The following is a 14,752-nucleotide window of genomic DNA, read 5'->3' on the forward strand; positions in this document are numbered from 1 at the left end:
GTTATTTATATTGAGATATATTTGAACATAGGAGAAAACATAAGCTATTTGTATAATATATATCATTTCCTATATGAAAACAAAAAACTTAAAAGATAACACATAAATATTAATGTTAAACATAAAATAATACCAATTAAAAATTTTTATAATTGGTGGTTGAGTCTTCAATGAACGTCACTGCTGAATGAGATGATTTCTTTATGATAATACCTTAAAATTATTTCTCCTTCATAACTACACTTACATTGATTTTAACATTTTTCTGTTCAAATCCTTTTTTATTATGATGATCACATTTAATACAGTTTACTGTTTAATCATGTTGTCTATTTATCGTAATTAACATTTAATGAATTTCCAACCATTAAAAATAACTTCACAAAAATTATTCTTATGGTCAAAAATTTAAATTTACAAACCAAAAACGAAACACTTATTTCACTTTAAAATGATTAAATAAATGTTATTGATCAACACAATGCATTAATACTACACTATTTAAAATGTCAAATAATCCTATATTTAAAAAAAAAGTATTTATACGCAGTTAATAATGTTTAATTAAGATTTTATTTTAAAAGAATTATTTATAAATCGTAAATAATTCATAATTTAGACTTATAAAATAAATTTAATTATTTTCATATTAAACACATGTATTTTCTTTTATCATTGAAGTAACCATGTTTTCTCCACACAATTAACATTAATAAACTTTTTCTCGTATTATTAAATTTTAATTGTTCAATTTACAATGTGTATGTTCTGTTCATGGTAACAGTTAATCTTTTTGTTTTTATTTAACAAGAGACCTAAAATATCACGACAATATATATGGGTTACATTTTTTTGACTTATCCCCTGATAACCTAGATGAATGCTATGATGACATTGTTCTGTACAACAGAAATGGACATCAAGACAAAAAAGTGATTTTAGTTTATATGTAATAAAATATTAGAAGTGGGCCACCTCTGCTGTACATTACAAAATAGTAGTTTCTTTATAATATTATGAATCTTTACAAGAAACAATTGACAAGAACTCCTCTTGCTATATCAGTTCAAAAATTGAGGCAAAAGGACATGTAGTAACCTAGCTGCTGACTTTTGATGTTTTAAAAAATATTTCCAGTTACATCACATTGTGATTCATTCAAACGTTGCCACCGAACTTACAGAAAGGACCCATGGAGGGACACCTATTGGTCAAGTAACGCTGTAAACAGATTCGTTTATAATGTTGCATTAATTTTTTATATATTGCCTCTTTTACCCATTAGTCCCAGTTATAATATTTACAAGAGATAAGCTTGCTCTCTCATAAAACATAGTTTTGATGTAATGCAGCAGCTAGCGATAGAAAATCAAGCAGTTTTAAATTAACTTGATTAGTAAATTATTTTGGTAGTATCTGAAGTGCTTTTATTTATTTCCTTTTAAAAACTTATTTTTTTAATTGTATACTTAAATAAATTATTCATACAAAAATAATGGATTATGTATTACCAATTTCAAGTTTACATTTTAAAGTCATTGAATAAGAATGTTATTATCAAATTTTAAAATGAATAAAACAATTAGTTTTAGGGCAGAACAAAAAAGACGTAAGCCAGGTACCTTAGAAATATATATCTGAAATTATTACTAATAATAAATAATAGAAATAGAAGTAGTTAGTTTTTTGGTTATTATTATTCTCTAGAAAATATTAATTTAATTTATACTACTATTGTACATGAAATTTAGGATCTAGTTTTTCCTATATTAAAATTATAGAAAATTAAGAGGTCTTTTCAGGAATAATTAAGCATCCAGTCTTTACTATATTATTAACCTATGAACAATGTATTTCTAAAAATACTCTGCCTAAAAAATGTCTGCCTTGAATGATATAGTTATAATCATACTATTAAAAATGAGTCAATTGAAGAATTTACTCATGGCACTCTAGTAAATAAAATTGAAGTATTTATTAGCTTCATGGAAACTGAAGTATTCATTAGCTTCATAGAAATTGAAATATTTTATAGTTCATTTATATATTATGTTCTTGAAAAATAAAACTTCTAAATCAAGTTTTTTAAAGAATTATATTTAATTTTGTGATTAAAATATTTTTCTGCTTCTGGAACAATGGTATATAAAAAAATTATAAAACTGACAGAATAAAGAATAATTTCAAATGCTTACTGATAATGTTTTTTTAGTTTCTATAACAAATTGATTACTTTGAAAATGATATCTTGAACACACAAACTTTCCTGAGTTTATTGATTATTGACATTCTAGAAGACCTCTTAATATCATTTCTTTCTTTGCGAAATTTTACAATGTTTGGGATGCTTTATCTTTTCTAAGACAGCATAATTATATACTATGATTTCAGCTCCTTCTAGTCCAGTACACAACAGAAGACTTCTGTCAGCAAGGAATATGCGTATGAGTTCAGTGGAATTGCCTGACGATAATGAAAAATCTGTTTCAAGTGCTAGTACCTCTCCTTGCCCATCTCCTGTGAGGGACTTAAATAAAGTGTGTGTCTTAATTTACTTCTTTTAACCAAAGCAGAATATTTTTAATAATGTTATCTTATTTCAGAAACCTCACCGTCTTCTCCCGACGAATTTGTATGTTGTACTATACAATTTTAAATCAAGACATTCTGATGAACTTGATCTGAAGTGAGTTATAAACCTATACTATTTTATATCTGGTCATTCTGATGCATGCTATTATGGTTGTTTGTTGGGTTAAATACTTAAATCTCTAATTTTCAATTGCACCATGTAACCCCCCATTGAGAAGTTAATTAGTCAATTAATAGTGGTTCAAAAAAATTAAGTAATCCAACTTAGAGGTGAGGTGGAATGTTTCAATCTGATGAGATTTTGTTGCTGATTATATTTTTGCAATGCACGTCTCCAGAATACGTCAATATATATAAAAAAAAAAAGAGTACAATAAGAATTCATCTAAAACTTTAGTTGATATTATAATTTTTAAACAAAAGTACCGTTACATTCTTCTTTTTCCAGCGTCTCTATTTACTGCAAAGGAGTGTGAGGAGCCTGATCCAAGTGCCCCTGTTCTTAATGAGCTCCCTCTTCTAACAAGTCAATGTTCCTTATTCCTCTTCCTCCTTCACTCTTACGTCTTACAAGGTTTTCCCCTCTACCTCCTTCTTCCATTCATTCTGGTCTCATATTTATTTCTTCCCACATGGTCCCCCAACATTCCCAAAATATGTCCAAACCACCATAGTGGATATTCCATAAGAAGCTCTTATGATGATCTTGCATCTATGTTGGTTCTTATTGGGCTGTTCTCAAATATGTAGTTTTATTCAGCACTCAACTCTTCTCAAATAGTGCACCTCGATTCACTGGCATTTATAAGAATTGGAAGGAATTTGTTCTAGTATATTATTTTTGTTCGCTTGGATACTTCTCTTTTCTCAGGGAATATTCTCTTCGACAAAGGACCATAAACAAAAAATTATAATCATAATTGTGAAAATAAAATTATAGTTATTTTTTTTTTTAAGATTCTTTTAACTTAAAACAGGATGTAAACACATTAAAAATTGTTTTATAACCTTATGATGTCTTTCCTTTCAAACCTCTGAATCATAAAATAGTTTACACATTAATATAATATAAAATGTTCTTTGTTTATGCATAAAAAGATCAATTCAATGTTTTTTTTTAATATATTTTACATTGTATAATTAATTTACATTATGATCATTACTTTATTTTCAAGATGACTAATCCAAATAACAGTTTAATTGTAATGTCATGTACTTGTTTGTTTAGGGCTGGCTATAAAGTTACGGTGATCGATACATCAGATCCAGATTGGTGGCGAGGAAAATGCCTAGGACGTGTAGGATATTTTCCAAGTCAATATGTAGCAAAACTTCAACCTGGAGAAACACCATTGCAGGTGAAACACAACCTTCAAGTTGGAGATAATATGTTGTTACGAGATCAGGTGATAATTCTCATTAAATGTTTTAATCTTTTAATTTTGGCTGTTTTATAGCTTCTATTATATATATAATTGGCTACAGTACTCAAATTAGTTTATAAAATAACAATAAATAAAGAAAGAAAATGAACAATATATGATTGGTTACAGCACTTAAAGTAGTTTTTAAAATGAACAATAAAGTGTAATTCAGTGATTTGTTTTCCTCCACCTTTCCTTTGGCACATTCTTTAGGAACTGTAGTCATTCGTTTTTCTGACATGCCTGATTAAAAAAAAAAATGTTAACTATTTGGCACCAGTAGAAATTTTGTAATAGGCTTGACCTATCCTTTATAATTTAATTAAGAGTTACTTTTTATTAAAATAACTATAGTTATTTTGAATTTTGTAGCACTTAAAGTCTTAAATAACAAATATTTTAGATTGTCATTCAAATTGGTGATGAAGTGGATGGTATGGTGATGATTCGCTGTAGTGACAACCGACAAGGGGTTTGTCCTGTTAAATATCTGACAGCAGTGTGACCCGCGTTGTTGTGCGAGTCATCTTGGTTTGATAAGTACCTTCCTCTATCAGAAAGGTAGTTATTATACACCATTAATTTAATTTTATCTCAATAAATTATCATAAATATCTGAAACTTGGAACAAAAACAACAAATGTTTATTTGAAGAGGTTTATAGTTCTTTAAGTAATAATGTTGTCTATCAACAATCAAATTAAACTTAAACATGTAAAAACAATGTACTCAGAAATTTCTTTTCATTTTTTTTTCTTTTTTATAAAAAATAAAGAAGTTATGTCATGATTGATATTATTTATCTCTATTCACTGCAAAAATACAATCTCCTACTCATTAAAAAAAAAAAAAAAAATGAAGAACAGATACTAGAAACTGTAACTCATTGTTACCATTTCTGAATGAAAATAAGTTACCATCTAATTATTATATCAGAATTATTTTCCTACTTCATTAAAGTTAAGGTCTATAATAATCAATTATTTAATTTTTTCAGGTACTATCCAAGCTATGGGACTCCTTCTACAAAGTCTGCTTTTCTTTCTAGTCTCAGAGATGACAATGGAAATTATATTAAAATACCTATTCCCTCATCACATCGACCTTTGGGCGTTCCTAATACCCCTCAGCTAGCTCTAAGCCCTTTCACTGTTAGGGGCCGACCTAGAGCTCGAAGCATGAGAAACTTCACTTCTCTCTCCAGACCTCTCCTAATTGGTTAAATAATTAAAAGTTTTACTTCTGAAAGGTTAAATTTTAAATGTTAAAAAAGTATTATGACCAAAAAAATGGTTATTGAATTTACATTTTCATGGAATATTTTTAATTTTATTTCATGGAAATGAATTTGATTTTGTATCATAACAAAAAATGGTTATAGGTTGTTGTTTTTTTCAATCCAACCTAATTACTTTCTTGGTATTGAAACAGATTTTTATAACTTAAAAAAAAAAATAAAAAAAAAATAATAAAATAAAAAATTGATGTATTGATAATTAATTATGGCAATGATTAATATTATCTAATTTTCGGAAGTAATGTTAAAAATCTTAAAAAAAGCATTGTAAGAATTGTAAATGTGAGTTTGATCAATTGTAAGTTTGTTAGCTATGGTGCTTTATGGTTCATTCAAAGGGTAATTAATTGGAACCATTTGTTGATTAACATCAAGAAATCATATTTGTAAAAGAAATGATTTTAAATGTTTGAAGACTTACATGTAGTATTAAGAAATCCTAAATATGATAAAAAAAAAAAAGATTCTTAACTTAGAATATTAAATTAGATTTACACCGATAGTTAAAGTTGCTGATAATTTTTGTGCTTGTGGGGGTATTTTATTCATAGTTATGTTTCAATTCACTGAATACAATGCAGTGCTATACATTAACATAATTGCGTTGTTGGTTTGCAAATTATTATAATTTTCAGCATATTCAACGTTAGTTAAAAGTAAACAACAATTAAATTTTATAAATTTAGTTCCTCAGCACAAAAAGATTCATCGATTTTTTTTACTCTGAGCTTCACTACCATAACCTAATTTTATGAAAAAAAGTTTTTCCTATAGTAAAATAAAGTGACAGTTTAAAGATAATAAAAAAGATTGATCTTCAACTTTCCTTGAATATTTATAATTATTTTATTGTGATTATTTCTGATATCTTAAATACTATTGATTTAATCAATAATTCACGTTATTTTTCCAAGACTGTTTTAATTTAATATTTTTATTATTATTATTTGATCTTACAATTTTTTTCTTTTTTCTAATTTTGAAGAAATAGGGGAGACCATTGTGCCAACAAAATAATTGCACTTATGGACGTTAAGCTTTGATTTTCAAAAGGAAGAGTGGAAAATTTGTATTTTATTTACCATTTGGTGGGTAGAGATTAATTATTTCCTTCTTTTTTCCTAAAGAACAAGTAAAATTTCATTTCTTGCAGGCTAATAAAGTGCTAATTTTTACAATAACTATTAACTTTTTATCTAATTAATCTAGACTGTCTTATCCTGCCAGGGAACTTTTGCTTATTGTTCAATCGATTTTGACATAATAAGTTCAATTAAGTGATATAAAATTATGGAAAACAAAACCATTTTAAAGCTACCACTCTTGACCACTGCTAATGATTAGGACATTAATCACAGAAGATATTTGTGTTAAATAAAAAATTCCGTTAAAAAAATAAATAACTTAACAATGTATTTTACATTATGAAGTTATTTTAACCTACCAGCTCATAATAATTAATACTTCAGTAGTAAAACAATTTGTTAAAATATAAAAAATCATTTTTTTTTTTTCATTATTATTAACATTCAAATAATAAAAACAAGAGTTGATAATGAGAGTTGAAAATACAATAAGTTAAATATATGTTTTGTTTTTTTTCTGATCCCTCTAAAACAGAAAAAACATGAAATTAGTATGTGGCATTTCGTGTGGTTACATAATTCGAATTGGTTACTACCTTTTTTCTTTTATTGGTTCTTATTCGTTCATTTTATTGGTACTTGAAGGTGTACATTGAGATACTTATCTAGTGTGTCCGTTCCATGTGGATTCAATTATAAAAAAATTTGGAGATGAGGGGCCTCCTGAATATATGTTTAAAAAAATTATTTTATTTAAAACCAATATAGAGCATTCTAACAAAATTAAAAATTCAATTTCTTTTTGCTAATAAAACTCTCTCCCCAACTCACAGTAAAGCTTAGTAATATTACACTCAGTTATTCAATGTTTGGAAATTTCCTTAGCCACTAACATCAAAAGAGACTAACGATAAAAACAGAATTTTTTAAAATATTGATACTTTCAATATTAATTGAGTTCTTAAGCAATGCTATCTGGTTTGAAATATCAGTATTGGGCATGCCTTCTTAATAGTAATATTGAAATTTATTTACAACCATTTTGTTATAAGACATTATTTATCAATACAGAAATTTTTTCATGTTTAAAAAAATACATAGTTTAAAGTCACGCTATGGTTGAAAATTAAGTCCAGACAAAACCAACTTAATAAACAGTTTATTTTATGTTGTTTTTTTTTAGTATTAAGTATTTATCTTCAACTGTTGAAATTTAATGTCGAATATTTGTCTTCCAAATACTAAGAAATTATCGTTCATTTTAAAATACATGTAAGATATAAATATAATTAATTTTATTTATTCTCTGAAATAAATTTTTTCTGTCTCTGCTTGTAATTATAGCTAATAAAAGATAATATAATTATCAATTATTAAGTAAAATGTTGATATGTACATATAAAGAGATGAAAATACCTTTTAAAGTTTTAAGTTGCCTTTTGTATATTTGTTGCTATCACTGTTTTTATAGGACTCAATTAAACTGTAGTACTCCTATAGGTTGGACTTTGGAAATTCTATTAATATAATTAAATTTGTTATAGAATTATTTAGTGTGTATAAAATAATTCTCATTTTTATTTATTTATTTATTTTTAATCTTTTTAATTTTATAACTGAGATATATTTTTAATCTTTTGGATTACATAAACAAATTTTCCTAAAGACCTTTATTTCCATAAAAATGATACAAATAAATGTAAGAAAGTTATGACTATTTATACACCAACTACTTAAAAATTAAATCATTTAATAGTTAAAAATTAATAATTATAATAAATTAAAACTTTCACTGTGGCAAAAAAAAAAAAAAAAATGTTTGCATGATATTTTTTTTTACCTTGCTTTGAACTAAAATAAATAGCTCAGAAGCCGACTTAATATTTTATTTTTTAGAAAAAAAATTCAGAAATAAGTCTAGTCCAACAAGTAAAATTCATAAAATTATGTCTTGTGATAATAACGATTACATGATGTCTAAAAAGTCTAAAATAAAAATATAATACAAAGTTATTACTAAACAATAGACAAAGTATACGTAAATCATTTTGAATTTTAAAAATGTATCCACAAGGGTATAGGTGGATTTCTTTTTTTTTTTCGAGGTATAGGTAAAGTTATTGGTATACCTATACCTGTATTAAACATAAAACATGGTAACCACACAAGTAACTTTCTGCTGCTAACAATTAAAGATAATATATAATATTGGCCATGTTTCTTGTTCATTATAATATATTATCTGTTCGAAAAAAGTTCTCACTTAAATAATATTTATTTTTAACTACATTTAAATATACTTGTTATAACAGGGAGACAGATTCCAAAAACCACATAATTTGGTCAATTTTTAATCATTCAATCATAGACCGCCAGCACCTCCATAAATTTTCAAATCATTGACCACAGTGAAAGTATTTATTAGAAAGTTATCATTATTTGATTGAAAAATACCAAGGAAAGAAAAATAAAATGAGAATAAACTTATACATAAGGATTTCTATTATGTTATTTAATGACTGTGTCACTGATTCTTTAGAACTATAATTATCAGCGACTATTATCATGAAAACAAGTATTCCAAGCATTTTCATATTTTATATATAAAAAAAGAATTCATATAATAGAGTAATAACAAATGTAATTTTATTAAATAAAAAAATATTAGATAAATGTTTGTAATGACACCATATAGTATATCATAAGTACCCTTAAGAAAATACTGAATATGTAATTTATTTAATTGATATAACATTAATTTTGCTTTAGATTTTAATAATACTTTGGAAAAGATGAAATATTTCCGCCCTAAATAAAAAGAAAAAATCCTTTATAAATTTCAGTGAAATGAATATAAGTATATATATATAGTTGTTATTAAAAGAATGCATACTCACGCTTTCACAACATATATTTGTATTGATAAACATAAATTAATATTGAAATACTATATTCTTTATATAACTGTTGCTGTGATGCAAAAGTTAATGCTTATCTATATTTGTATAAACATTTAGACTAAGTGTGAATTAATAGATATATTTAACTCTTCCTGGGATACATACATACATACATTGTTACAATTGAGGTTCTTGAATTTTTAATTTGAGATTTTGGGCCTAAAAATGGTTATGTATGTTCTTACAATTAGAAAAAATAATGAGTTTAATGAAAATTTTATATTTTTTAGAAATTTAATGTCATTTTAACAGTAATATAATTAACTAGAAGATTTCTTTTTATATTCAATTCATTATCACTTATATATTTAATATATCATGCTATCTCTTGAGTTTTCACTTCTCAAAATTACAACTAATGAGTGTTAAAACCGGTCCCCATACACTTAAGTAAGTATTCCAAAAAAGTTTTGTTTTTTCAATTTCCTTAAGCTGAGTTTTTATCAGGTCCTAGTTACTTTGTATTTGATAAATCAAAATTTAGTCAGTCCTAAGCTACAATTTTCTAAAAAGCTATGGCACAACCTTCATAGCAAGTTTAAATAACTTCAAAATTTATAGTTATATTTTTGTCGAAAGAGATAAAATCATGAGTACACCATCCTGTTCACTAGAGTAATGCCGAGGAATTCATGTAAACCTGAAAAGATTTCTAATTCAGTTTCTTGATTTGAAATTTCAAAAATTTTGTTTTTTTATCTCAATCACAATCTCAATATTACTTGTAATTAAATCTTTAAATGAGGACCGGTCTTAAAATAGTGAATAATTCCATTAGTTATTTGTATTGATCTATGTTGTATGCTGATGTATGTTACCACTTAGGTTTTGTTTTTTTCACTATTACTCAGTACTTTTAATAATTTATTTTTAATTTAATTGAAGATCACTTTAAATTTCTTACTATACCTCGCCCATAAGAATACTAATTCTTGTTCACATTCAAATTGCTTACAACAAATTTTCATACTTTCATAAAATTTTAAAAATCATGTCATTTAGAGTTCAACTGTTTTTCTCTTCTCGCAGACTATTCTCATTTACTGCTTCTTCTTGTGGACGAGCTGTAGAGAAATCTATTTTTTGTTGTTGAACTAATACTTTGGTAGTTTGTCATTTCATAGATATAATACATAAATATGGCCCAATCTTATTTTGTCCATTTTAATTTTGTTAAATAATAAAAAATACAGAGCTTTGATTGAATGAAACTAATTAATAATGCAGTTTTCTGTCGACAATCACATTTTGTTTTGAGCATAACAACAGTACTTGACATTTACATGAGATAATGACCTCAGTTTTAATCGTTCCTTCGTGTGTCAATTCATCTTTCCATGACAAACATTATTTAAAAGAAAAAAAAATTACATGGGGCCACAATTAAAAATAAATTCCTCAGATTTAATAAAACTTTCAGTAGCTTGTTGGTCATTAGTATTTGTTTTTAATTGTGCCTTGGCACAAGCCTTACAAAATATATAATAAACAGAAAGCACTAAAGTGTGCACTACAGGGTGTTCTAACTGTCTAATTTTTATTTATTTATTTTTCTTATATATTGTGACTCAGATTTTATTGTGATATATGGACCAAATGAATATTTTAAAAAGACACTGGTTATTTTAATTTAACAAAAATAATTTACCAGAATTATATTCATAGTCTTTGTATAATTGTATATTATTGTTTACCATTATTGTGCTCATTTAAAGGTATTCATAAGGTATCATTTAAAGTATATTTTATCTACCCTATTAAGGTGCTAATTAAAAAGTTTGTTATTTGCTTGGACAAAAGTGTATGTTGGACCGTTATTCCTTTACCTATATTGTGTATTGTTTAGTTTGATCATTAAATAAAGTTTACTTATGTTGAGAAAATTTCATATTAAATTTAATGATGTAACATTTTACAAATAGTTATTTATCTATAAAAAATAAATTAAAAAATAAGAGGAAACTAATCATTAACCCATGAAGTAATGAAAAATGTTTTAACTAGTTTCTAAAAGATTCCCTTCCCCTTACACAAACAATTGTACAGTCGAACCCACAATGAATTGGCAATTTAGTTTACTGTTTGTAATATTTAAAAGTAGCATTTAATTGTAATATCCATTTAGAATAATTACATTGTAAGACACATATAGCTCACAACAAATGTGTGTCATCTTTATGTACTAACTGTTACCTTGAGCACATGTAATCAAAGAAGAAATAATAGAGCATTCCTACGCACGATTGTGTATCAAAATCCCTTTACATGGGTGCTGAAGAAATAAATTTTTAAAATATTAGTTTTCTGTTAATAAAGCATCCCTCACATTTTCATTTTCTAAATAATTCAAGTATAAGTAAGTTTTATCCCCACAGAGATGTTTACACAATTTAATTATCAAAAGTTTCAATATTTATTTCGATTGCGTCACATGAACATATACAAGGAAAAGTTATAATTAAAAAAATTATGGTTTTTGTTCCACCATAGAAAAAAATTCTGTCTGTATAATTCCACAAACTACACCACTAAACTCATCACAAAGGGCCTTGGACTCAGAACTTGATAAGGAAATACTATTCCCTGCAGAATAACTGTCTCATCAATGAATCTAACTCAGTGTCGATCAATCAAGCAGCATTGAGACAAATGATAAATTTATCTATTGCTTTCTATAGAGAACCCAGAAATACAGCTATGAACTTGGATAAAATAGTAGAATGGGAGGTCTTATTGATTTTTCTTTCTGCGTAATGTACATTTAATACTGGAGCTAAGGCCAATAGCTTCCAGAGGTGGACAGACTGCTTTATCTTGCATCAATGAGTTAAGAAGATAAAAATGACTATATCCTGATTTTTTTCTTCCAATATTCTAATATATATATACTTAAGGTGGAATATAACTTGGTGGCCCATAAAATAAATTTAAATTTCAGGTAATTATTTATTTATTATGTTAGATTTTATGCAAAATGAGGGAAGCACTACAATTTATTTATAAAAAAAAGGTGGTAGAAGTACAGAAAAGAGGGAACCCAGTGGGGTATCACCTTGGAGAAAGTAGTATAACTGAGAGGATAAGCTTTCAGGAAAACTGAAGTCAAAATGGGGGCTTATGAACACTAGGTATATTGACCTCAACTTAAAACTGAGCACCGAGGCCACAGTCAACTCTCCTCTTTTTGGCTTCACTTTCCCTTTGAAAGAGAGCAGGTTTTACCATCCCTCTCATTATAACCAACCATTAAAGATTTGCAAAACAGAAGCTTAAAAATCTCCAGGCTGGTGTCATAATAACTCAAAAAAACATCAATGCCTGTATGATACTGTAATTGGTCTGTTCCAACAACTACTTCTTACTGTCAAGAACTGTACGGAGCATGCATAGGAAGGGGTTTAGCCTCCTGAAATCTGCTCCATACAATTCCAGACAGCCAGAAGTGGTTGTTGTTACAGACCTATAATAAATCAAATAAAACAAATGAATATCATTCAGTAAATTAAATAGTTTAAATAGTTATTTTGATATCACCTGAAGTATAAATCAACACAAAATCTAAATTTGAATTTCCTACTCAAGAAATCCTTTACTCTAAAAGTAGTATCCTACCACTGTTTGATCTCCTTTCATTCCAATCAATTCTATCTGACCTAGATTCTATCCAATGGGACATTACATATTCCTAGGATTCCATCAACCCTATGTTTCCATCCTCACCTCAAATCTCCTATCCATATTAGACACTCATGCTCCTCTCCAAACACCGACCCTGATACTGTCTGACTGCACCTTGGTTGACCAATGAAATAAAGTTAATGATTAAAAGAAGGGAAGCAGCAAGAGGTGAATTTCGTTGCACATGACAGCCAATAGATTATGAATCTTTCAGACAACTACATACTGAAGCAAAAACCGCAGTTCGACACATTTAATCTCTTCACATCCACCAATCCCTCTCCAATGATCCTGACTCCAAATCCAAAGGAAAAATTCTCTGAACTTTATTACTGCCTGAATCCATCAACCTCAGTTCTTTTTCAGTCACACCAGATGATCTAAACAACCACTTCATATATTATGCTCCTAATCCTTCATCCCTTACTGAACTAAAGATGCTGTACCATTTAAAATGTGTAGTGGTAATGCCAGTTATAATATTGACAAATGGTCTGATCCCGAAGTCAACAGTGGCAGGAACAGATGGAATGGAATAACCACTTCACGCACGAGCTAAGAGAGGCTCAACAAGCACTTCTCTTAGATGCATCGAGAATCGTACAGAAGTCCTTAAATGTTCAATTAAATTTAAATATGAAGGTGATTTCCCCACCTCAGTTCTTAATCCACGATTGCGAGAAGAATTAACAAATCATAATAATAATACAATAATGGGCTGATACTAAAATCAACAGTAGCAAGCATAGATGGTTAAAAATTACCTATTGATGTACGGAACGAATTGTCAGAAAATTTTTAAATATTTGAAAAATAAAATAATAATATGAAAGTGGACTTCTAGTCTCCCACCTTAGATACTCAACCTGCAATAGCAAGAAAAAATAGATGATAATAATAATAATAGCTTTATTTCCATTCAGTACAATACCAAAAAAGCCACAAGTTTTTAGTTTCTATTAAAAAAGACAATTCGACATCCCCATGCCCATGGCATTTAATACTCTCTGTTTCATACCCTCTCTCAGTAATCTCAAGAATAATCCAGTCACAGTTTGAGGAACTCAGAACAATGCTGAGAAGGGTAAAGGAAGTGCAGTGGTTAGATGTTCCCCCTATGAGGAAGATTATCTGTGAGCGGAAGCTGTGGGTGAGTCTTGTATAGTTATAAGCTTGAAAAAATCCTGAGGGCTGAGGACTCGAACTTGCAACCTATGGGTTGGCAGACAGGCGAGTTACCAAGCTGCTACCGTCACCCCCATAGTTATTAACTAAGATGAGTTAAGGAAAGGGGAGGGGAGAGATGCGCAGTGGCAAACATTCTCCTCCCAATACTCCACTCTTTTGTCTTCTTTCCACTAAGTCTGTTCCAACAATCTCTTCTGTGATTGACTGTTCGGAACTGTACTAAGCAGGCGTAGTACGTGTTTTTCTCTCCCAAATACTGTACTGTGTTTGCTCCATGTAGTTCTGGATAGTCAGCAGTGGTTGTTAGAAAAGACCTATTTAGTTGACTGGACTACCTACCCTTTCCTCTACTCGACCTACTTCTACAACTTTACAAATAGAAATTCCTTATATCATTTTTTCAAAACTACTAGTCATTAATATCGCAAGATTATAAGTTTACCATGTCTTTATCTACCTTTCTTTATATATTTACCATGTAAACTGGGTAAAGGGAAAACTATCCATTCTCAGACCAAAAACATAGGC

At 27.9% G+C, this 14,752-nt stretch overlaps 1 protein-coding gene and 1 long non-coding RNA gene across 13 annotated transcripts in view; one reads left to right on the forward strand and one right to left on the reverse strand.

The window, feature by feature from the left end:
* Stacl (Stac-like) overlaps window positions 1-7,530 on the forward strand; it is a gene marked incomplete at its 5' end in the record, with an annotated part of 90,394 nt that extends 82,864 nt beyond the window's left edge. For 10 of the 12 annotated variants that reach the window (XM_067048783.1, XM_067048786.1, XM_067048788.1 and 7 more), the window contains 5 exon segments: window positions 2,392-2,537; window positions 2,604-2,686; window positions 3,821-3,998; window positions 4,420-4,577; window positions 5,014-7,530. In XM_067048783.1, the coding sequence (XP_066904884.1) occupies window positions 2,392-2,537; window positions 2,604-2,686; window positions 3,821-3,998; window positions 4,420-4,521 (509 nt within the window). 12 annotated transcript variants of the gene reach the window in all.
* LOC106690371 (uncharacterized) overlaps window positions 2,681-14,752 on the reverse strand; it is a 50,457-nt gene continuing 38,385 nt past the window's right edge. Inside the window, exon 3 of the long non-coding RNA XR_001344589.2 lies at window positions 2,681-3,473. This is a non-coding gene — a long non-coding RNA (uncharacterized lncRNA). The remainder of the gene's footprint in view (window positions 3,474-14,752) is intronic.

This window comes from Halyomorpha halys, unplaced genomic scaffold (assembly GCF_000696795.3).
Source record: "Halyomorpha halys isolate HHAL.00 unplaced genomic scaffold, Hhal_1.1 Scaffold1682.1, whole genome shotgun sequence".
NCBI lineage: Eukaryota > Metazoa > Arthropoda > Insecta > Hemiptera > Pentatomidae > Halyomorpha > Halyomorpha halys.